Below are 23,935 nucleotides of genomic sequence, written 5' to 3'. Positions count from 1 at the left end.
TGGTTTGGGGAAAGGGGAGGTTTGTAGGGCGGGGCAATAATATTCTTCAGGGCATGAGTGATGGGGAGAGAGAGAGAGAGAGAGAGAGAGAAAAATAGACCGAAAGGGAAGGTAAAGGGCCATTTCGTGAAATGGCGCCAACCATTTCCAGCTCATGGCTCGAATGCCTTTAGCCACAACCTCCAGGTGAAGAGGCCTCAGGACGGAGGAGGTGGCCATTTTGTTTGTGAGCTATTCCCAGCATGCATTGCAGGTGGGCCAATGCGAGTGGGCCTCTGCGTGCCAAGAGTCGCGGGGGCAGGCGCTAGATAAGGGCGGCGGCGGCAGGGGGGGGGCGAGGGGAATACCAGCGCCATGTGTAAGAGTTGGCAAGGGGGTCCCGTTTCAGGTAGAGCAGGGCACGGAGTGACGGCCATTTTACTTACAAAATGGCCGCCTCCACGAGGCCGCAAAATTCTCCGATTGCTCGATCACTCCAGGAATGGGAGTGAAACAAAAGTCAACAAAAGCGATGCCCCAGCCCTCCCCAGACGACAGCACAGCCTGCTCCCCCAGGAATAGGAGCTGATACGGGGATCTGGGAGGTGGTTGTTGGGCGGGAACAGTTTGAAGAGAACGCAGTGCGGTTTATAGCGGGGGAGCAAGAGCTGAAAAGCAGGCGGCTTAAAGAAAAAAATAACAGTTGGGTTAATTTCGCTCGGGAACGGCTCCTTCGTCCAGGACTTTCCCTTCCGCTGGTTACTGATTCTCGCTTCTGAGGAAGGATCTGGACCTGGGAATCTTGCCCGTGTCCCACTGGCACATGCCAGACGGCTTCATGCTGCAAGCGTAGCGTTGGCTTTGAGCTCCCTCCCACTTTCCGTTGAGGATTCCGTCAGTCCAGAGGCACTGATTATCCGCGGAGAGACTGCACGGCAAGGATAGGCAGGGAATGATCTGCAGGAGACACACAAGGAGGGGAGCCATATTACAGTCACCATCCACTTCCTGTTTCCCGTCGAGTCCAGAAACCCGGAAATCTATACAGACTGCCCCACACGCGGTTAGATCGGGGATTAAACCAGGAGTCCATTCCCCACACGCTGTTAAATCTGCAGTCTAGTGGGAGTTTTACTCTGTTTCTAACCCCCGTGCTGTCCCTGTCCTGGGAGTGTTTGATGGGGACAGTGTAGAGGGAGCTTTACTCTGTATCTAACCCCCGTACTGTACCTGTCCTGGGGAGTGTTTGATGGGGGACAGTGTAGAGGGAGCTTTACTCTGTATCTAACCCCTGTGCTGTACCTGTCCTGGGAGTGTTTGATGGGGACAGTGTAGAGGGAGCTTTACTCTGTATCTAACCCCCGTGCTCTACCTGTCCTGGGAGTGTTTGATGGGGACAGTGTAGAGGGAGCTTTACTCTGTATCTAACCCCCGTACTGTACCTGTCCTGGGGAGTGTTTGATGGGGACAGTGTAGAGGGAGCTTTACTCTGTATCTAACCCCCGTGCTCTACCTGTCCTGGGAGTGTTTGATGGGGACAGTGTAGAGGGAGCTTTACTCTGTATCTAACCCCCGTGCTCTACCTGTCCTGGGAGTGTTTGATGGGGACAGTGTAGAGGTGTGACGTACCATGCACTGACAGCCAGCTCTGTATCTCTCATCCAGATTTGTCCTCTGTGCTGGTGTCAGCTGACTCCAGGGTTTGTTAAAGCTGCAGATGTTGATGTACATTTTCCCGTCACTCTCCACATTCCCTGCAGGAGAAAGAGGCAAGAAGACGTCAAGTACCAATCCGTCCGGACCCCGACACCCACCCGGGCACCACACTTTGGGAAGTCTGTTCGCAGACGACCCTCATCCCCTGGTGCCATTCCGGTAAATCTCCTCTTGACCTTCTCTGCTCCCAGGGGGGGGGGGGGGGGGGGAACCATCCCAGCTTCCTCCGTCGGCCGCTGGGATCTGAACCTGACCGGGAGTCCGCTCAGACAAGGGTTGGGGGAGGGGGCGAGCGGAGAAGGAGGTCTGTCCGTCAGGGGACGTGAGCGAGGAAATCTCCAGGGGGGGGGGGGGGGAACCGTACCTGACAGGACATAGTCCTCATTCATCTGATCTGCTTCGAGCACGAGCCCGCAGACTAAGTCAGCACGGGGCGTGTAGACGTACTGAACCTCCTCGACCTTCTCGAAACCCTTGTACATCTGCCAGGAAAGACAAGGATGCAAAGATGGATTAGACACAGACCCATTCTCCCTGCTGGACCGATCCACACATCATGCCACGATCACCCAAAATTACCAGCACCAGGGTGGGCTGAATGGGCCTCCTCCTGTTCCTGTGTAACAGGCTCGAGGGGGGCTGAATGGGCCTCCTCCTGTTCCTGTGTAACAGGCTCGAGGGGGCCTGAATGGGCCTCCTCCTGTTCCTGTGTAACAGGCTCGAGAGGGGCTGAATGGGCCTCCTCCTGTTCCTGTGTAACAGGCTCGAGAGGGGCTGAATGGGCCTCCTCCTGTTCCTGTGTAACAGGCTCGAGGGGGGCTGAATGGGCCTCCTCCTGTTCCTGTGTAACAGGCTCGAGAGGGGCTGAATGGGCCTCCTCCTGTTCCTGTGTGACAGGCTCGAGAGGGGCTGAATGGGCCTCCTCCTGTTCCTGTGTAACAGGCTCGAGGAGGGGGGCTGAATGGGGCCTCCTCCTGTTCCTGTGTAACAGGCTCGAGGAGGGGGGCTGAATGGGGCCTCCTCCTGTTCTGTAACCATTCTCTGATCCTATAGCCTTACCTTTTGTTGTTGGACTTCGTACTGGATCCAATGAAAGGCATTCGGATCGCTGCTGTTGTCTCTGGCGACGAGCTTTGATCCCACTATTTTCCCCTTGATAACTGTGGATCATAATAAGAGGTCGCCACGTTAATAGGAGCCGAGGGGGCGGCGGCAAAGAGAACGCTGGGAGTTAGGCCTGGTGAAGGAGCAGTCCGCAGTAGGCCGGGAGCCAGACCACGGTTTTTGTGTTCATTGTCAGGCCTTTTGGGTGGGACTCGGAGCCGAGATAGCCTCTGCTCTGGAACTCAGTGCGGGGCAAAGAACTAATGGGAATAGTCGTGAGGACTTGTACTCTCGAGCTGTTGACTGGCATTGAGGTGGGAACCACATACAGCAGTGAGTCAGGGAAAACATGACCTTTCACTGCTTGGATGAAGTAATGTTCCAACGGGATTAATTCCAAACCTCTGGCACACTATAATCTTACAAGGGGCAATTACCTGACCTCATTCCCCGCCACACCCAATCCAAACAACACTGGGTGATATTTCTCTTCCTCTCTCACTCTCTCTCTCTCTCTCTCTCTCTGCTTCCGAGGGATGTCAGATTATGACCTCTCTTTCCGCTGCATTTTCCCCTCATTGGCAGGAAGTGGCCATCTCGGGAGGGTCAACCACGGAGAGAGGCCGGGGACATGGATGTGACACCCAGCATCCAGATCCGACCGGGAACTGCCCAGAGCAAATAATCCCAATCGCTCCTGATCCCAGTCACCTCTCTTCTGAAGTCAGTTCAGATTTCACTCCCGGTGGCAACAGCAATAAACTGCATTTATAAAGCGCCCTTCACGTGGCAGCAAGTCACAAGGTGCCTCCGCACAGGTCTGAATCCAATAAAGTTCGAAACCGAGCTGTGTAAGGGGATAGCAGGGACAGGTGACCAACAGAACGGTCAAAGACCGTCTTAAAGGAGGAGGGAGAGAGGGAGGCAGAATCCCAATGGACCCAAATCCCCTTCCCGTTCACTCCCATTGTACACAATCCTAATGGACCCAAACCCCTTCCCATTCACTCCCACTATACACAATCCTAATGGACCCAAATCCCATTCCCGTTCACTCCCATTGTACACAATCCCAATGGACCCAAACCCCTTCCCATTCACTCCCACTGTGCACAATCCCAATGGTCCCGAACCTCTTCCCGTTCACTCCCACTGTACACAATCCCAATGGACCCAAACCCCTTCCCATTCACTCCCACCGTACACAATCCCAATGGACCCAAACCCCTTCCCGTTCACTCCCACTGTACACAATCCCAATGGACCCAAACCCCTTCCCATTCACTCCCACTGTACACAATCCCAATGGACCCAAACCCCTTCCCATTCACTCCCATTGTACACAGTTCGAATGGACCCAAACCCCTTCCCGTTCACTCCCACTGTACACAATCCCAATGGACCCAAACCCCTTCCCATTCACTCCCACTGTACACAATCCCAATGGACCCAAACCCCTTCCCATTCACTCCCATTGTACACAGTTCGAATGGACCCAAACCCCTTCCCATTCACTCCCATTGTACACAATCCCAATGGACCCAAACCCCTTCCCATTCACTCCCACCGTACACAATCCCAATGGACCCAAACCCCTTCCCGTTCACTCCCATTGTACACAATCCCAATGGACCCAAACCCCTTCCCATTCACTCCCACCGTACACAATCCCAATGGACCCAAACCCCTTCCCGTTCACTCCCATTGTACACAATCCCAATGGACCTAAACCCCTTCCCATTCACTCCCACTGTGCACAATCCCAATGGTCCCAAACCCCTTCCCGTTCAGTCCCACTGTACACAATCCCAATGGACCCAAACCCCTTCCCATTCACTCCCACTGTACACAGTTCTAATGGACCCAAACCCCTTCCCATTCACTCCCAGTGTACACAATCCCAATGGACCCAAACTCCTTCCCATTCGCTCCCACTGTACACAATTCTAATGGACCCAAACCCCTTCCCATTCACTCCCACTGTACACAATCCCAATGGACCCAGACCCCTTCCCATTCACTCCCACCTTACACAATCCTAATGGACCTAAACCCCTTCCCATTCACTCCCACTGTGCACAATCCCAATGGTCCCAAACCCCTTCCCGTTCAGTCCCACTGTACACAATCCCAATGGACCCAAACCCCTTCCCATTCACTCCCACTGTACACAGTTCTAATGGACCCAAACCCCTTCCCATTCACTCCCAGTGTACACAATCCCAATGGACCCAAACTCCTTCCCATTCGCTCCCACCGTACACAATCCCAATGGACCCAGACCCCTTCCCATTCACTCCCACCTTACACAATCCTAATGGACCCAAACCCCTTCCCATTCACTCCCACTGTACACAATCCCAATGGACCCAGACCCCTTCCCATTCACTCCCACCTTACACAATCCTAATGGACCCAAACCCCTTCCCTTTCACTCCGATGATACACAATCCCAATGGACCCCAAACCCCTTCCCATTCACTCCCATTGAACACAATTGCAAATCCTTCCCGGAGGGCTGGTGGGAATGTTGGCACTCACCCACATCGGACTGACAGTAAGCTTGCTGGGGATGAGATGGGCCACAGCTGCAAGCGTCAGACTGCTGTTGCACGGTCAGGAGCAGAAGCCCGGTGGCCAGGAACCCAAAGATGTTGCAGCTCATGGTTGTCTTGTTAATGAGTCGAAGGGACAGTGTGAGTTTCAGGATGAGTGGCGGTGACCGAGAGGAGGGACAGTATCGGCTGAGACTGATCGATCTGGAGAGAGAGAGAGAGAGTTAGATTCACCATAGATCCATTGCAAACCTTGAACGCAACATTGCACAGATAAACGCAGTCTAGACTGTCTGCCTCTCCCGCTGTCTCTGTCTGTCAATTGCTTTCTCTCTCTCTCTCCGTTTCTCTCTCTCCCTCCGTCACACTCTCTCTCCGTCTCTCCGTCTTGCTCTCTCTACATCTCGCTCTCTCTCCCTCTGTCTTGCTCTCTCTCTTTCTCTCCGCCTATATTTGTCTCTCCGTCTCTCTGTCTCTCCCTCTGTCTGTCTCTCTCTCTCTCTCTCTCCTGTCTCTCCCTCACTTTCTCTGTCTGTCTGTCTCTCTCTGCCTCTCCCTCTATCTCTGTCCCTCTACCTCTCTCTCACGCTATATTTATTTCTATCTGTCTCTCTGTCCCTCTCTCTCTGTCTCGCCCTCTATCTCTGTTTCTGTCCATGCTCTTTTCTCTCTCGCTCTGTCTTTCTCTCTCTTTGTCTCCCTCTCCCCCCGTTCTTTCTCTCTCGCCCCCCCCACCCCCCCCCCTCTCTGTGGAGAACTGGCAGCACTGTACGGCCCCCATTCCCCGCTCTACCCCACTGTTTGTCTCATTACCTGGCCCAGCCCAGTGTCTCTCGGATGACAGCGAGCAGTTTGAAATTGAACAGTGAGCCCAGTTATTTAAGGGAAGTGACAAGGCAGCTGGTTTCCTCTGTGTAGCGGATCGCTGGTCATTTCAACCGGATCCCCGAGTAAACAGACCACATTTCACAACAGCAGTCAGTCCCCTTGTGAAATCTGAACACCGGAGTTCACGGGCAAGGTGACACTGGCCTTTCACCTCTGACCTTTCAGCTTTAACCTCAGCTGATAGATTTGGGCAGCTCCTGACGGATGTTTAGGCAAAGAGACAGAGGGAGAAAAACTGAGAGAGAGAGAGAACGTGAGTGTGAGAGGAATGCCCATGAGCTCTGGTCTGTCTGCAAAAGCTGTGCCCAGTCATGAGACACAACAGAATGGAAACTCTCGGCACCCCCATCACAACTAATCTCACTGCCCCGCTCTCTCCCCATAGCCCTGTATCAATCCCCAAACTAATCCCACTGCCCCACTCTCTCCCCATAGCCCTGTATCAATCCACAAACTAATCCCACTGCCCCGCTCTCTCCCCATAGCCCTGTATCAATCCCCAAACTAATCCCACTGCCCCGCTCTCTCCCCATAGCCCTGTATCAATCCCCAAACTAATCCCACTGCCCCACTCTCTCCCCATAGCCCTGTATCAATCCCCAAACTAATCCCACTGCCCCACTCTCTTCCCATAGCCCTGTATCAATCCCCAAACTAATCCCACTGCCCCGCTCTCTTCCCATAGCCCTGTATCAATCCCCAAACTAATCCCACTGCCCCGCTCTCTCCCCATAGCCCTGTATCAATCCCCAAACTAATCCCACTGCCCCACTCTCTCCCCATAGCCCTGTATCAATCCCCAAACTAATCCCACTGCCCCGCTCTCTCCCCATAGCCCTGTATCAATCCCCAAACTAATCCCACTGCCCCACTCTCTCCCCAAAGCCCTGTATCAATCCCCAAACTAATCCCACTGCCCCGCTCTCTTCCCATAGCCCTGTATCAATCCCCAAACTAATCCCACTGCCCCGCTCTCTTCCCATAGCCCTGTATGAATCCCCAAACTAATCCCACTGCCCCACTCTCTTCCCATAGCCCTGTATCAATCCCCAAACTAATCCCACTGCCCCGCTCTCTTCCCATAGCCCCGTATCAATCCCCAAACTAATCCCACTAACCCAGTCTCTCCCCATAGCCCTGTATCAATCCCCAAACTAATCCCACTAACCCAGTCTCTCCCCAAAGCCCTGTATCAATCCCCAAACTAATCCCACTGCCCCGCTCTCTTCCCATAGCCCTGTATCAATCCCCAAACTAATCCCACTGCCCCACTCTCTCCCCATAGCCCTGTATCAATCCCCAAACTAATCCCACTGCCCCGCTCTCTCCCCATAGCCCTGTATCAATCCCCAAACTAATCCCACTACCCCACTCTCTCCCCAAAGCCCTGTATCAATCCCCAAACTAATCCCACTGCCCCGCTCTCTTCCCATAGCCCTGTATCAATCCCCAAACTAATCCCACTGCCCCGCTCTCTTCCCATAGCCCTGTATGAATCCCCAAACTAATCCCACTGCCCCACTCTCTTCCCATAGCCCTGTATCAATCCCCAAACTAATCCCACTGCCCCGCTCTCTTCCCATAGCCCCGTATCAATCCCCAAACTAATCCCACTAACCCAGTCTCTCCCCATAGCCCTGTATCAATCCCCAAACTAATCCCACTAACCCAGTCTCTCCCCATAGCCCTGTATCAATCCCCAAATGAATCCCACTGCCCCACTCTCTCCCCATAGCCCTGTATCAATCCACAAACTAATCCCACTGCCCCGCTCTCTTCCCATAGCCCTGTATCAATCCCCAAACTAATCCCACTGCCCCGCTCTCTTCCCATAGCCCCGTATCAGTCCCCAAACTAATCCCACTAACCCAGTCTCTCCCCATAGCCCTGTATCAATCCCCAAATGAATCCCACTGCCCCGCTCTCTTCCCATAGCCCTGTATCAATCCCCAAACTAATCCCACTGCCCCGCTCTCTCCCCATAGCCCTGTATCAATCCCCAAACTAATCCCACTGCCCCACTCTCTCCCCATAGCCCTGTATCAATCCCCAAACTAATCCCACTGCCCCACTCTCTCCCCATAGCCCTGTATCAATCCACAAACTAATCCCACTGCCCTGTTCTCTCCCCATAGCCCCGTATCAATCCCCAAACGAATCCCACTGCCCCGCTCTCTTCCCATAGCCCTGTATCAATCCCCAAACGAATCCCACTGCCCCGCTCTCTTCCCATAGCCCTGTATCAATCCCCAAACTAATCCCACTGCCCCACTCTCTCCCCATAGCCCTGTATCAATCCCCAAACTAATCCCACTAACCCAGTCTCTCCCCATAGCCCCGTATCAATCCCCAAACTAATCCCACTAACCCAGTCTCTCCCCATAGCCCTGTATCAATCCCCAAACTAATCCCACTGCCCCGCTCTCTTCCCATAGCCCTGTATCAATCCCCAAACTAATCCCACTGCCCCACTCTCTTCCCATAGCCCTGTATCAATCCCCAAACTAATCCCACTGCCCCGCTCTCTTCCCATAGCCCCGTATCAATCCCCAAACTAATCCCACTAACCCAGTCTCTCCCCATAGCCCTGTATCAATCCCCAAATGAATCCCACTGCCCCGCTCTCTTCCCATAGCCCTGTATCAATCCCCAAACTAATCCCACTGCCCCACTCTCTCCCCATAGCCCTGTATCAATCCCCAAACTAATCCCACTAACCCAGTCTCTCCCCATAGCCCTGTATGAATCCCCAAACTAATCCCACTGCCCCGCTCTCTCCCCATAGCCCTGCATCAATCCCCAAACTAATCCCACTGCACCACTCTCTCCCCATAGCCCTGTACCAATCTCAAACTAATCCCACTGCCCCGCTCTCTTCCCATAGCCCTGTATCAATCCCCAAACTAATCCCACTGCCCCGCTCTCCCCCTCTTTGAGTCTACCTGAGGACAAAGTTTTGCTCACTGCCAACTCAGCATGATAGTGCCCTCAGTGTGTGAGGCAGGCAGACCAGTTGTTGGCACAGGCACAGAAACACACACACACACACACAAACCTCAGCTAAAGGCTGTCACACTCGGCAGGCCCCTTTCTAAGAAAGTTCTTACCTCCCAGTTAGGGTTGGCTCTTCCAGCTGTGTGTGTCCCTGTCTGCCTCGTCCATCTCTTATAAACCCTCAGCTGTCAGGCCCCTCCCTTCTCTGATCTGCTGGCAGCCAACTGCGTTCCTGACGCAAGGGTGATGTTGTGTGTCCGTCCGCCCTGTCTGTTAGGTATCCCCCTGGGAGAGGATCACATTCCAGAACGGATGCTCAAACATTCCAGATGCAGATTCTCGACTGGCTTTGCTATGACGTCACGGGGCCGTGAAGGTCTGTGGACAGGCAGTGCTCTGATTTGTGGGCTGCTAATTTGTAACAGCCGCTAATGTCTTTGACCTGATGTTTTGTTTATCTCTAGAAAACCTCTCCTCAACCCACACTATTCCCCCGCCTCACCCAATCCCGCAACCAAACTTCCTCCTATTGCCTCACCAACAGTTTTGATTTGACAGTTTTCCCAATTTGACATTTCAAAGAACATTATCCAGCTGTTCACTGTGATGTTGGCGGGGGGGAGTGGGGGGTACGTCAGAGGTCAGAAGTGAGATTGCCTCTCTCCCTGACAGCATCAGGGTCACCGAAAGGGTCACGGAAAGAATGCTGAAATGTCCTGGGAGTGTTTGATGGGGACAGTGTAGAGGGAGCTTTACTCTGTATCTAGCCCCGTGCTGTACCTGTCCTGGGGAGTGTTTGATGGGGGACAGTGTAGAGGGAGCTTTACTCTGTATCTAACCCCCGTGCTGTACCTATCCTGGGAGTGTTTGATGGGGACAGTGTAGAGGGAGCTTTACTCTGTATCTAACCCCCGTGCTGTACCTATCCTGGGAGTGTTTGATGGGGACAGTGTAGAGGGAGCTTTACTCTGTATCTAACCCCCGTGCTGTACCTGTCCTGGGGAGTGTTTGATGGGGACAGTGTAGAGGGAGCTTTACTCTGTATCTAACCCCCGTGCTGTACCTGTCCTGGGAGTGTTTGATGGGGACAGTGTAGAGGGAGCTTTACTCTGTATCTAACCCCCGTGCTGTACCTGTCCTGGGGAGTGTTTGATGGGGACAGTGTAGAGGGAGCTTTACTCTGTATCTAACCCCCGTACTGTACCTGTCCTGGGGAGTGTTTGATGGGGGACAGTGTAGAGGGAGCTTTATTCTGTATCTGACCCCCGTGCTGTACCTGTCCTGGGGAGTGTTTGATGGGGACAGTGTAGAGGGAGCTTTACTCTGTATCTAACCCCCGTGCTGTACCTGTCTTGGGAGTGTTTGATGGGGACAGTGTAGAGGGAGCTTTACTCTGTATCGAACCCCCGTGCTGTACCTCTCCTGGGAGTGTTTGATGGGGACAGTGTAGAGGGAGCTTTACTCTGTATCTCACCCCCGTGCTGTACCTGTCTTGGGACTGTTTGATGGGACAGTGTAGTGGGAGCTTTACTCTGTATCTAATCCCCGTGCTGTACCTGTCCTGGGAGTGTTTGATGGGGGACAGTGCAGAGGGAGCTTTACTCTGTATCTAACCCCCGTGCTGTACCTGTCCTGTGGAGTGTTTGATGAGGGACAGTGTCGAGGGAGCTTTACTCTTGCATCTGAACTGGAGGGGCACCAATATCCTGGGCGGGAGGTTTGCTAGAGCTCTTCGGGAGGGTTTAAACTAGTTTGGCAGGCGGATGGGAACCGGAGCCATGGATCAGTGGATGGGGTAGCTGTTGAACAGGCAGATACCGAGTGCAGAGAGTCTGTGAGGAAGGTTAGACAGTTGGCAGGGCAAAGTTGCAGCCAGTATGATGGGTTGAAGTGTGTCTATTTTAACGCAAGAAGTGTCAGGAATAAGGGCGATGAACTTAGATCGTGGATCAGTACTTGGAGCTACGATGTTGTGGCCATTACGGAGACGTGGATATCACAGGGGCAGGAATGGATGTTGGATGTTCTGGGGTTTAGATGTTTCAAAAGGAATAGGGAGGGAGGTAAAAGAGGTGGGGGAGTGGCATTGTTAATCAGGGATAGTATCACAGCTGCAGAAAGGGAGGTCGTCGAGGAGGGTTTGTCTACTGAGTCATTATGGGTGGAAGTCAGAAACAGGAAAGGAGCAGTCACTTTGTTGGGAGTTTTCTATAGACCCCCCAATAGCAGCAGAGACACGGGGGAACAGATTGGGAGGCAGATTTTGGAAAGGTGCAGAAGTAACAGGGTTGTTGTCATGGGTGACTTCAACTTCCCTAATATTGATTGGAACCTCCTTAGTGCAAATAGTTTGGATGGAGCAGTTTTTGTCAGGTGTGTCCAGGAAGGTTTCCTGACTCAATGTGTAGATAGGCCGACTAGAGGGGAGACTATGTCGGACTTGGTGCTTGGCAACGAACCAGGCCAGGTGGCAGATCTCTCGGTGGGAGAGCATTTCGGTGATAGTGATCACAACTCCCTGACCTTTACTATAGTCATGGAGAGGGACAAGAGCAGACGGGATGGGAAAATATTTAATTGGGGGAGGGGGAATTACAATGCTATTAGGCAGGAACTGGGGAGCATAAATTGGGAACAGATGTTCTCAGGGAAATGCACGACAGAAATGTGGAGGTTGTTTAGGGAGCACTTGCTGCGACTGCTGGATAGGTTTGTCCCGATGAGGCAGGGAAGGGATGGTAGGGTGAAGGAACCTTGGATGACAAGAGATGTGGAACAGCTAGTCAAGAGGAAGAAGGAAGATTACTTAAGGTTGAGGAAGCAAGGATCAGACAGGGCTCTAGAGGGTTACAAGGTAGCCAGGAAGGAACTGAAGAATGTACTTAGGAGAGCTAGAAGGGGACATGAAAAAGTCTTGGAGGGTAGGATTAAGGAAAATCCCAAGGCGTTCTACACTTATGTGAGGAACAAGAGGATGGCCAGAGTGAGGGTAGGGCCGATCAGGGATAGTGGAGGGAACTTGTGCCTGGAGTCGGAGGAGGTAGGGGAGGTCCTAAATGAATACTTTGCTTCAGTATTCACTAGTGAGAGGGACCTGGTCGTTTGTGAGGACAGCGTGGAACAGGCTGATATGCTCGAACAGGTTGATGTTAAGAGGGAGGATGTGCTGGAAATTTTGAATGATATGAGGACAGATAAGTCCCCGGGGCCAGACGGGATATACCCAAGGATATTACAGGAAGCGAGGGAAGAGATTACTGCGCCTTTGGCGATGATCTTTGCGTCTTCACTGTCCACTGGAGTAGTACCGGATGATTGGAGGGTGGCAAATGTTGTTCCCTTGTTCAAGAAAGGGAATAGGGATAACCCTGGGAATTATAGACCAGTCTTACGTCGGTAGTGGGCAAATTATTGCAGAGGATGCTGAGAGACAGGATTTATGATTATTTGGAAAAGCATGGTTTGATTAGAGACAGTCAGCATGGCTTTGTGAGGGGCAGGTCATGCCTCACAAGCCTTATTGAATTCTTTGAAGATGTGACAAAACACATTGATGAAGGAAGAGCAGTGGATGTGGTGTATATGGATTTTAGCAAGGCGTTTGATAAGGTTCCCCATGGTAGGCTCATTCAGAAAGTAAGGAGGCATGGGATTCAGGGAAAGTTGGCTGTCTGGATACAAAATTGGCTGGCCCATAGAAGTCAGAGGGTGGTAGTCGATGGAAAGTATTCAGCCTGGAGCTCGGTGACCAGTGGTGTTCCACAAGGATCTGTTCTGGGACCTCTGCTCTTTGTGATTTTTATAAATGACTTGGATGAGGAAGTGGAAGGCTGGGTTAGTAAGTTTGCCGATGACACGAAGGTTGCTGGAGTTGTGGATAGTGTGGAAGGCTGTTGTAGGTTGCAATGGGACATTGACAGGATGCAGAGCTGGGCTGAGAAGTGGCAGATGGAGTTCAACCTGGAAAAGTGTGAAGTGATTCATTTTGGAAGGTCGAATTTGAATGCGGAATACAGGCTTAAAGACAGGATTCTTGGTAGTGTGGAGGAACAGAGGGATCTTGGGGTCCATGTCCATAGATCGCTCAAAGTTGCCACCCAAGTTGATAGGGTTGTTAAGAAGGCGTATGGTGTGTTGGCTTTCATTAACAGGGGGATTGAGTTTAAGAGCCACGAGGTTATGCTGCAGCTCTATAAAGCCCTGGTTAGACCACACTTGGAATATTGTGTTCTGTTCTGGTCGCCTCATTATAGGAAGGATGTGGAAGCTTTAGAGAGGGTGCAGAGGAGATTTACCAGGATGCTGCCTGGACTGGAGGGCATGTCCTTCGAAGAAAGATTGAGGGAGCTAGGGCTTTTCTCATTGGAGCGAAGAAGGATGAGAGGTGACTTGATAGAGGGGTACAAGATGATGAGAGGCATAGACAGAGTGGATAGTCAGAGACTTTTTCCCAGGGTGGAAAGGGCTATCACCAGGGGGTATAATTTTAAGGTGATTGGAGGAAGGTTTCGGGGAGATGTCAGAGGTAGGTTCTTTACACAGAGAGTGGTGGGTGCGTGGAATGCACTGCCAGCGGTGGTAGTAGAAGCAGATACATTAGGGGCATTGAAGTGACTCTTAGATAAGTACATGGATGATAGTAGAATGAAGGGTATGATCTTAGAGTAGGTTAAAGGTTCGACACAACATAGTGGGCCAAAGGGCCTGTACTGTGCTGTACTGTTCCATGTTCTATGTTCTAACTCAGTCCTCACACTGGGGCAGTGTTGTGCCTGGATTTGGGGGCCCTAGTCTCTGGAGTGGGATTTTGAAGCCACAACCTTCTGACTCAGAGCAGAGAGAGTGAAATTGACCAGAATATTTCGAAAAGCTTACCACTTAATACCAAAATAGTTTCTGTCTGTTGAAAGTTGTCTGCCATGTCTCACTTGGCCCTGAAGCCTGGTGGCTTGGATGTGGTAGGAAAAAGGTTGACCTAAGTCCCACACAGATTCCTGTAGTGAGCAGACTGATGTCATGGCTTTTCGCGATGGGTATAATGGACAATAGATGATCACCCCTGGGTCCTAGTGGGAGCTGCAAAGGTGATTCCTGCTATTGTCACTCAGCATCAGACCTGTAGTCAGGGCGGAAACACTAACAGGACATTGTCTTGTGAACTCTTGGCAGGTCCTGTTTCTCCGTGCAGTACAAATGGAATAACTTTCAGGATGTGCTGATGTGGTTCCAACATTCTTAACGCTTTGATAGATCACTCCCACCTTCTCCCCATATCCCTCAATCCCACCTTCTCCCCATATCCCTCAATCCCACCTTCTCCCGGTATCCCTCAATCCCACCTTCTCCCGGTATCCCTCAATCCCACCTTCTCCCCATATCCCTCAATCCTACCTTCTCCCCATATGCCTCAATCCCACCTTCTCCCCATATCCCTCAATCCCACCTTCTACCCATATTCCTCACTCCCCACCTACCCACCTTCACCCCATATCCCTACACACCACCAACCAACCTTCTCCCAAACCACAAACCCAACTACCCACCTCACCCAAACCCTCACTCCGCCACCAACCAACTCACCCCAACCCCACTCCACCACAACCCACCTCCTCCCCATACCCACAACCTCACCTACCCACCATCCCCAATCCCACCCCCCACCAACCCACAATTCCCCATCCCTCAACCCCACCTACCCACCATCACCACAAACCTCAACCCCACCTACCCCACCTCTCCCAACCCTCACACCCACCGACCCACCTTCTCCCATATCCCTCACTCCCACCAACCCTCCTTCTCCCATAACCCTCAATCCCCACCCTACCCACCTCTTCCCATATCCCTCAATCCCCACCTACCCACCTCTCCCCATACCTCACTACGCCACCTACCCACCTCCCCCCAATCCCCACTACCCACCTACCACTTCTCCCAATCCACACACCTCACCTACCCAATTCCCCCAATCCTCAATCTCCACCTACCACCTCCTCCCCATATCCCTCATCCCCACCACCCACCTCCCCCCATATCCCTCAATCCTCCACCAACCCAACTCCTCCCATATCCCCACATCCCCACCACCCACCACCCCCATACCCCAACCCCACCTACCCACCTTCCCCCAATCCCTCACCCCGCCACCTACCCACATTTCCCAAACCCTCAATCCCCACCTACCCACATTGTCCCCATATCCCTCAACCCCCACCCCACCTTCCCCATATCCCTCAATCCCCACCTACCCACCTTCTCACCATCTCCCCTATCCCCAATCCCCACCTACCCACCCTTCTCCCACATCCCTCAATCCCACCTACCCCCCTCTCACCATCCCCCAATCCCTCAATCCCACCTACCCACGATTGTCCCCAATCCCTCAATCCCCACCAATCCCCTCTCCCCATACCCTCAATCCCACCAAACCACCTTCCCCCACCCCATACCCCCTCAATCCCCACCCCCTACCCACCTCTCCCCATATCCCAGATCCCACCTACCCCCTCTCCCCAAACCCTCACCCCACCTACCCATCTTCTCCCCATATCCCTCACCTCCACCTACCCACCTCCTCCCCCATATCCTCAATCCCACCTCCCACCTCTCCCCATATCCCTCGATCCCCACCTACCATCTTCCCCATATCCTCGATCCCCACCTACCCATAATTGTCCCCATATCCCGATCCCACCTCCACACCTCTCCCATATCCCTCAATCCCACCTACCCACCTTCTCCCCATATCCCTCGATCCCCACCTACCACAATGTCCCCATATCCCCAATCCCCACCTACTCACCTCTCCCCAACCCTCTCAATCCGCACCTACCCACCTTCTCCCCATATCCCTCAATCCCCACCTACCCACCTCACCTTCTCCCCTTATCCCTCAATCCCCACCTACCCACCTTCTCCCCATATCCCTCACTCCCCACCTACCCACCTTCTGCCCATATCCCTCACTCCCCACCTACCCACCTTCTCCCCATATCCCTCACTCCCCACCTACCCACCTTCTCCCCATATCCCTCACTCCCCACCTTCTCACCTTCTCCCCTTATCCCTCAATCCCCACCTACCCACCTTCTGCCCATATCCCTCACTCCCCACCTACCCACCTTCTCCCCATATCCCTCACTCCCCACCTACCCACCTTCTCCCCATATCCCTCACTCCCCACCTACCCACCTTCTCCCCATATCCCTCAATCCCCACCTACTCACCTTCTCCCCATATCCCTCAATCCCCACCAATCCACCTTCTCCCCATATCCCTCAATCCCCACCTACCCACCTTCTCCCCATATCCCTCACCGCCACCTACCCACCTTCTCCCCATATCCCTCAATCCCCACCTACCCACCTTCTCCCCATATCCCTCACGCCGCCACCTACCCACCTTCTCCCCATATCCCTCAATCCCCACCTACCCACCTTCTCCCCATATCCCTCACGCCGCCACCTACCCACCTTCTCCCCATATCCCTCGATCCCCACCTACCCACCTTCTCCCCATATCCCTCACGCCGCCACCTACCCACCTTCTCCCCATATCCCTCGATCCCCACCTACCCACCTTCTCCCCATATCCCTCGATCCCCACCTACCCACCTTCTCCCCATATCCCTCAATCCCCACCTACCCACAATTGTCCCCATATCCCTCAATCCCCACCTACTCACCTTCTCCCCATATCCCTCAATCCGCACCTACCCACCTTCTCCCCATATCCCTCAATCCCCACCTACCCACCTCACCTTCTCCCCTTATCCCTCAATCCCCACCTACCCACCTTCTCCCCATATCCCTCACTCCCCACCTACCCACCTTCTGCCCATATCCCTCACTCCCCACCTACCCACCTTCTCCCCATATCCCTCACTCCCCACCTACCCACCTTCTCCCCATATCCCTCACTCCCCACCTTCTCACCTTCTCCCCTTATCCCTCAATCCCCACCTACCCACCTTCTCCCCATATCCCTCACTCCCCACCTACCCACCTTCTGCCCATATCCCTCACTCCCCACCTACCCACCTTCTCCCCATATCCCTCACTCCCCACCTACCCACCTTCTCCCCATATCCCTCACTCCCCACCTACCTACCTTCTGCCCATATCCCTCACTCCCCACCTACCCACCTTCTCCCCATATCCCTCACTCCCCACCTACCCACCTTCTTCCCATATCCCTCACTCCCCACCTTCTCACCTTCTCCCCTTATCCCTCAATCCCCACCTACCCACCTTCTCCCCATATCCCTCACTCCCCACCTACCCACCTTCTCCCCATATCCCTCACTCCCCACCTACCCACCTTCTCCCCATATCCCTCACTCCCCACCTACCCACCTTCTCCCCATATCCCTCAATCCCCACCTACTCACCTTCTCCCCATATCCCTCAATCCCCACCAATCCACCTTCTCCCCATATCCCTCAATCCCCACCTACCCACCTTCTCACCATATCCCTCACCGCCACCTACCCACCTTCTCCCCATATCCCTCAATCCCCACCTACCCACCTTCTCCCCATATCTCTCGATCCCCACCTACCCATCTTCTCCCCATATCCCTCGATCCCCACCTACCCACCTCCTCCCCATATCCCTCAATCCCCACCTACCCACCTTCTCCCCATATCCCTCACTCCGCCACCTACCCACCTTCTCCCCATATCCCTCAATCCCCACCTACCCACAATTGTCCCCATATCCCTCAATCCCCACCTACTCACCTTCTCCCCATATCCCTCAATCCGCACCTACCCACCTTCTCCCCATATCCCTCAATCCCCACCTACCCACCTCACCTTCTCCCCTTATCCCTCACTCCCCACCTTCTCACCTTCTCCCCTTATCCCTCAATCCCCACCTACCCACCTCCCCATATCCCTCACTCCCCACCTACCCACCTTCTGCCCATATCCCTCACTCCCCACCTACCCACCTTCTCCCCATATCCCTCACTCCCCACCTACCCACCTTCTCCCCATATCCCTCACTCCCCACCTACCCACCTTCTCCCCATATCCCTCAATCCCCACCTACTCACCTTCTCCCCATATCCCTCAATCCCCACCTACCCACCTTCTCCCCATATCCCTCAATCCCCACCAATCCACCTTCTCCCCATATCCCTCACCGCCACCTACCCACCTTCTCCCCATATCCCTCAATCCCCACCTACCCACCTTCTCCCCATATCCCTCAATCCCCACCAATCCACCTTCTCCCCATATCCCTCACCGCCACCTACCCACCTTCTCCCCATATCCCTCGATCCCCACCTACCCACCTTCTCCCCATATCCCTCGATCCCCACCTACCCACCTCCTTCCCATATCCCTCACTCCGCCACCTACCCACCTTCTCCCCATATCCCTCACTCCGCCACCTACCCACCTTCTCCCCATATCCCTCAATCCCCACCTACCCATAATTGTCCCCATATCCCTCGATCCCCACCTACCCACCTTCTCCCCATATCCCTCAATCCCCACCTACCCAGCTTCTCCCTGGTTGCTTAGGGTTGAATCCCTGGTTGCCCTTATTTCCTAATTCTCTCTCCCGCCCTTCAAAACTTTATCCAAACCCATGTTTTCGACCACGTTTTCAGTTTCCCCTCCGACCTGTCATGTGGCTTGATACTCATTCATTTATCCCTCCTATTGTCGTCTTCCCCATTTGCGTGAAGCATTTTGGGCCATTGCCTGTGTTGAACGTGTAAGTCTCTGTTGGAGAACCACGGCAAGTCAGGAGTTAACAATGGAGCTGGCTATATCGCAGCATTCACTGCAATAATGCAAGAGCCCCCCCCCCGCACCATTGAAGCTATGGACACCACCCTGCCATTGTTTATTTAGAGGGCTTTCATCAGTGCAAAGCAGGCTGGGACACACCTGTCTCCATTATTGCGTCTCACTTGCCCTCCATCCCCAGCGATTTGCTGGAAACGCAATGGCGAATGTGATCTCACTAGGGGGTGGCTCATTGTCTCTCAGCGTCCCAGTTACCGTACTTGCTTCCCGCACCACAGCAGCACCACCACTGACCTCTGAACCCCTGCAAGTGGCGGCAGCATTGATCACACAGACATGAAAGAAAGGGAGAGACAGACAAACGATCCAAGGCAGAGAGTGGGAGACAGAGAGAAAGAGATAAAAAGAAAGACAGAGGGAGGGAGAGAGAAAGGGAGAGAGATGGAGGGAGACAGAGAAAGGCAACGAGACAGATTGTGACAAAGTTACACAAATAGGGAGTGAGAACAGCACAAGAGAGAGGGTTTTCCCACTATCGATTCAATTGGGATGGTCCCAGGGCAAATGTTGATGCCAGGGAGTCCCAGTCAATCAGCACACTGTTTACTTCTCATTGGTGATCCCCCAGACCAGAATCTTGAGGATTCGGTCTCTCTCGATGCCTCCCTTTCTCTGTCTCTCTCTTCCTGCCTTCTTCTCTGTCTCTGTCTCCCTCCTTCCCTCTCTCGCCCCTTCCCTCTTTCTCACTCTCCCTCTCTCTTTCGCTGTTCTCGCTCCCTATTTGTGTAACTCTCCGTCACGATCTGTCTCGTTCTCTTTCTCTGTCTCCCTCCCTCCTCTCTCCTTCATCTCTCTGTTCTTCTTATCTCTTTCTCTCTGTCTCCCTCTCCTATCTCTCAATTTCCACCTTCACTTCCTCTCGTTCTTTCCCGACCTTTCGATTGCTCTGTCTGTTTGTCCATTTCTGTCTGTCTCATTCACCAACCCTCCCCACCACCCTCGATATCTCTTCCATTTTCATTCACTCTCTCTATCCCACCAGATCTCTTTGACTCCTGGGTATCTGTTACTCGATATATAAACCCCCCGAACCCCTCGATTAGATTCCAGTCTGTAACTCACTCCCGAGTATCTGTTATTCTATATATAAACCCCCCGAACCCCTCGATTAGATTCCAGTCTGTAACTCACTCCCGGGTATCTGTTATTCGAAATATAAACCCCTCGAACCCCTCGATTAGATTCCAGTCTGTAACTCACTCCCGGGTATCTGTTATTCTATATATAAACACCCCGAACCCCTCGATTAGATTCCAGTCTGTAACTCACTCCCGGGTATCTGTTATTCTATATATAAACACCCCGAACCCCTCGATTAGATTCCAGTCTGTAACTCACTCCCGGGTATCTGTTATTCTATATATAAACACCCTGAACCCCTCGATTAGATTCCAGTCTGTAACTCACTCCCGGGTATCTGTTACTCTATATATAAACCACCCGAACCCCTCGATTAGATTCCAGTCTGTAACTCACTCCTGGGTATCTGTTATTCTATATATAAACCAACCGAACCCCTCGAATAGATTCCAGTCTGTAACTCACTCCTGGGTATCTGTTATTCTATATATAAACCACCCGAACCCCTTGATTAGATTCCAGTCTGTAACTCACTCCTGGGTATCTGTTATTCTATATATAAACCACCCGAACCCCTCGATTAGATTCCAGTCTGTAACTCACTCCTGGGTATCTGTTATTCTATATATAAACACCCCGAACCCCTCGATTAGATTCCAGTCTGTAACTCACTCCCGGGTATCTGTTACTCTACATATGAACCACCCGAACCCCTCGATTAGATTCCAGTCTGTAACTCACTCCCGGGTATCTGTTATTCTATATATAAACCACCCGAACCCCTCGATTAGATTCCAGTCTGTAACTCACTCCCGGGTATCTGTTATTCTATATATAAACCACCCGAACCCCTCAATTAGATTCCAGTCTGTAACTCACTCCTGGGTATCTGTCATTCTATATATAAACCACCCGAACCCCTCAATTAGATTCCAGTCTGTAACTCACTCCCGGGTATCTGTTATTCTATATATAAACCACCCGAACCCCTCAATTAGATTCCAGTCTGTAACTCACTCCCGGGTATCTGTTATTCTATATATAAACCACCCGAACCCCTCGATTAGATTCCAGTCTGTAACTCACTCCTGGGTATCTGTTATTCTATATATAAACCACCCCGAACCCTTCGATTAGATTCCAGTCTGTAACTCACTCCCGGGTATCTGTTATTCTATATATAAACCACCCCGAACCCTTCGATTAGATTCCAGTCTGTAACTCACTCCCGGGTATCTGTTATTCTATATATAAACCACCCCGAACCCTTCGATTAGATTCCAGTCTGTAACTCACTCCCGGGTATCTGTTATTCTATACATAAACCACCCCGAACCCCTCGATTAGATTCCAGTCTGTAACTCACTCCCGGGTATCTGTTATTCTATACATAAACCACCCCGAACCCCTCGATTAGATTCCAGTCTGTAACTCACTCCCGGGTATCTGTTATTCTATGTATAAACCCTTCAATCAGATCGGCAGATTTGAAGGAATGTTCCTGTAAAAAGGTTTAACTTGTTAACATATTGCCCTTTTAAGGAGAGCTGGGAATGCAGGGTCCACAGGGACAGAAGTGATTAATTTCATGTCTGTAAAGTCGAGGATGTGATAGGGAGGGGTTGATTTTCCGAGCCCTGCGGTGTCAGTTTGGGGGCAAACGTCCAGGAATTTGACAATTACATCTTTTGTTCCCATTGTTGTTCAGTGTATTCCTTTTCACTCATGCCTTGTCTTGTGCTTACAAGCAGCTATTGTTCTTGCTGCAGCCACCCACCTTGCTGCCTCTGTAAACATCAGCTCATCCAAAACTCCGCTGTCCCCACCCCCTCTCATAACTCGCACCAAGTCCGATTCACCCATCACCGTCTGTGCTCACTGACCGACACTGGATCCCCGTCAGGCAACGTCTCCATTTTAAAATTCTCCTTTCTGTTTGCAAATCCCTCTACGTCCTCACCCTCTCCCTATCTCCATAACCTCCTCCAGCCCCGACAACCCTCCCTATCTCTGTAACCTCCTCCAGCCCCTGCTACCCTCCCTATCTCTGTAACCTCCTCCAGCCCCTACAACCCTCCCTATCTCTGTAACCTCCTCCAGCCCCTGCTACCCTCCCTATCTCTCTAACCTCCTCCAGCCCCTACAGTCCTCCGAGATCTCTGCGCTCCCTCCAGTTCCGGCCTCTTGACCGTCCCCCGATTCCCATTGCTGTACCATTGATGGCGTGCCTTCAGCTGCCTGGGGCCCTAAGCTCTATCAGTCTGTAGCCAGGTCTGAGCATCTGACTGTGGCCCCTGTGCCTATGGACACCACTGTCTCTATCAATGAGTTGGTGGCTGGGTGGGAGTTACAGCAGAACTCAGAGCAAGCAGTATATTTTAGAGCAGAGTCTAGCTTACAGTAAACAGAGTCTCTATAAACTGCAGCAAACAGTCTACAGAGTCTATTTAAATAGAGTCTCTATAAACTGCAGCAAACAGTCTACAGAGTCTATTTAAACAGAGTCTGTAGTTTAACCACAGCAGACCATCGACAGTGTCTATTCACACAGTCTGAATGAACTATAGCAAACTGAATTCACGATTGAAACTGTAGCAACGTCTCCCGATAATAGCAGGATTATTTCTCGATCACAATGCAGTGAGTGGAGGATAGTCACGGAATACAAATCATGTGCAGAAAATCAAACCCAGTCACTGGCAACAGGGCAGTCCCCAGGCATGATTCACTGGGTAATTGCCCAATCCTCTCTGTTTTGGCGACACTTTCCGGTGTCAGGATATGCAGCTGGTACCGAGAGGGCAGCTGAGGCAATGGTATCATGAGCCTCAGCACCTCCTTGGGGTAGTGAGGGAATGTCTCCTGATCATTCTCCATGTCTAGAGGATCAGTGTCTCACTGCTCTCTCACCTCTCGGCCAGAATGTGGAGACTTCTAAATCAAGACTGAGAGAGTGGAAGAAAGGATGGACTCTTATTTCTCCAGCGCCTTTCACCACTTCAAGATGTCCCAAACTACCTCACACCCAATGAAGGAGTTTTTTTCGAAGTGTGATCACTGTTGTAATGTGGGAAACGCAGCTTCCAATTTACGCACAGCAAGCTTTTTTTCATTCATTCATGAGATGTGGGCGTCGCTGGCCAGGCCAGCATTTATCCATCCCTAATTGCCCCTTGAGAAGGTGGTGGTGAGCTGCCTTTTTGAACCGCTGCAGTCCGTGTGGGGTAGGTACACCCACAGTGCTGTAAGGGAGGGAGTTCCAGGATTTAGACCCAGCGACAGTGAAGGAACGGCCGATATAGTTCCAAGTCAGGATGGTGCGTGACTTGGAGGGGAACTTGCAGGTGGTGGTGTTCCCATGTATTTGCTGCCCTTGTCCTTCTAGTTGGTCGAGGTCGCGGGTTTGGAAGGTGCTGTCTAAGGAGCCTTGGTGAGTTGCTGCAGTGCACCTTGTAGATGGTACACACTGCTGCCACTGTGTGTCGGTGGTGGAGGGAGTGAATGTTTGTAGATGGGGTGCCAATCAAGCGAGCTGCTTTGTCCTGGATGGTGTCGAGCTTCTTGAGTGTTGTTGGAGCTGCACCCATCCAGGCAAGTGCAGAGTATTCCATCACACTCCTGACTTGTGACTTGTAGCTGGTGGACAGGCTTTGGGGAGTCAGGAGGTGAGTTACTCGCCTCAGGATTCCTAGCCTCTGACCTGCTCTTGTAGCCACGGTATTTATATGGCTACTCCAGTTCAGTTTCTGGTCAATGGTGACCCCCGCGAACGACAATGAGATAATGACACAGATCA

At 52.3% G+C, this 23,935-nt stretch overlaps 2 protein-coding genes across 3 annotated transcripts in view; both read right to left on the bottom strand.

Annotated features, from left to right (window-relative positions):
• The window catches only part of LOC137358281 (synapsin-1-like), a 193,336-nt gene that overhangs the window by 81,860 nt on the left and 87,541 nt on the right, over positions 1–23,935 (bottom strand).
• Positions 687–9,498, bottom strand: LOC137358424 (metalloproteinase inhibitor 2-like). 2 transcript variants are annotated; one of them, XM_068024380.1, is made up of 6 exons: positions 9,350–9,498; positions 5,341–5,558; positions 2,755–2,855; positions 2,060–2,177; positions 1,609–1,733; positions 687–936 (listed from the first exon to the last, which is right to left on the bottom strand). In XM_068024380.1, the coding sequence occupies exons 2-6, from the start codon at positions 5,462–5,464 to the stop codon at positions 739–741; spliced, it is 666 nt and encodes a 221-aa protein (XP_067880481.1). In that variant the 5' UTR covers positions 5,465–5,558; positions 9,350–9,498; the 3' UTR covers positions 687–738. The 2 variants fall into 2 exon arrangements, with proteins under 2 accessions (XP_067880481.1, XP_067880482.1); XM_068024381.1 differs by lacking the exon at positions 9,350–9,498 and adding an exon at positions 6,168–6,287.

The sequence above is a fragment of the Heterodontus francisci genome, chromosome 49 (assembly GCF_036365525.1).
Source record: "Heterodontus francisci isolate sHetFra1 chromosome 49, sHetFra1.hap1, whole genome shotgun sequence".
Lineage (NCBI taxonomy): Eukaryota > Metazoa > Chordata > Chondrichthyes > Heterodontiformes > Heterodontidae > Heterodontus > Heterodontus francisci.
The sequence above is the reverse complement of the archived record's forward strand: the minus strand, read 5'-3'. Positions and strand labels throughout refer to the sequence as shown.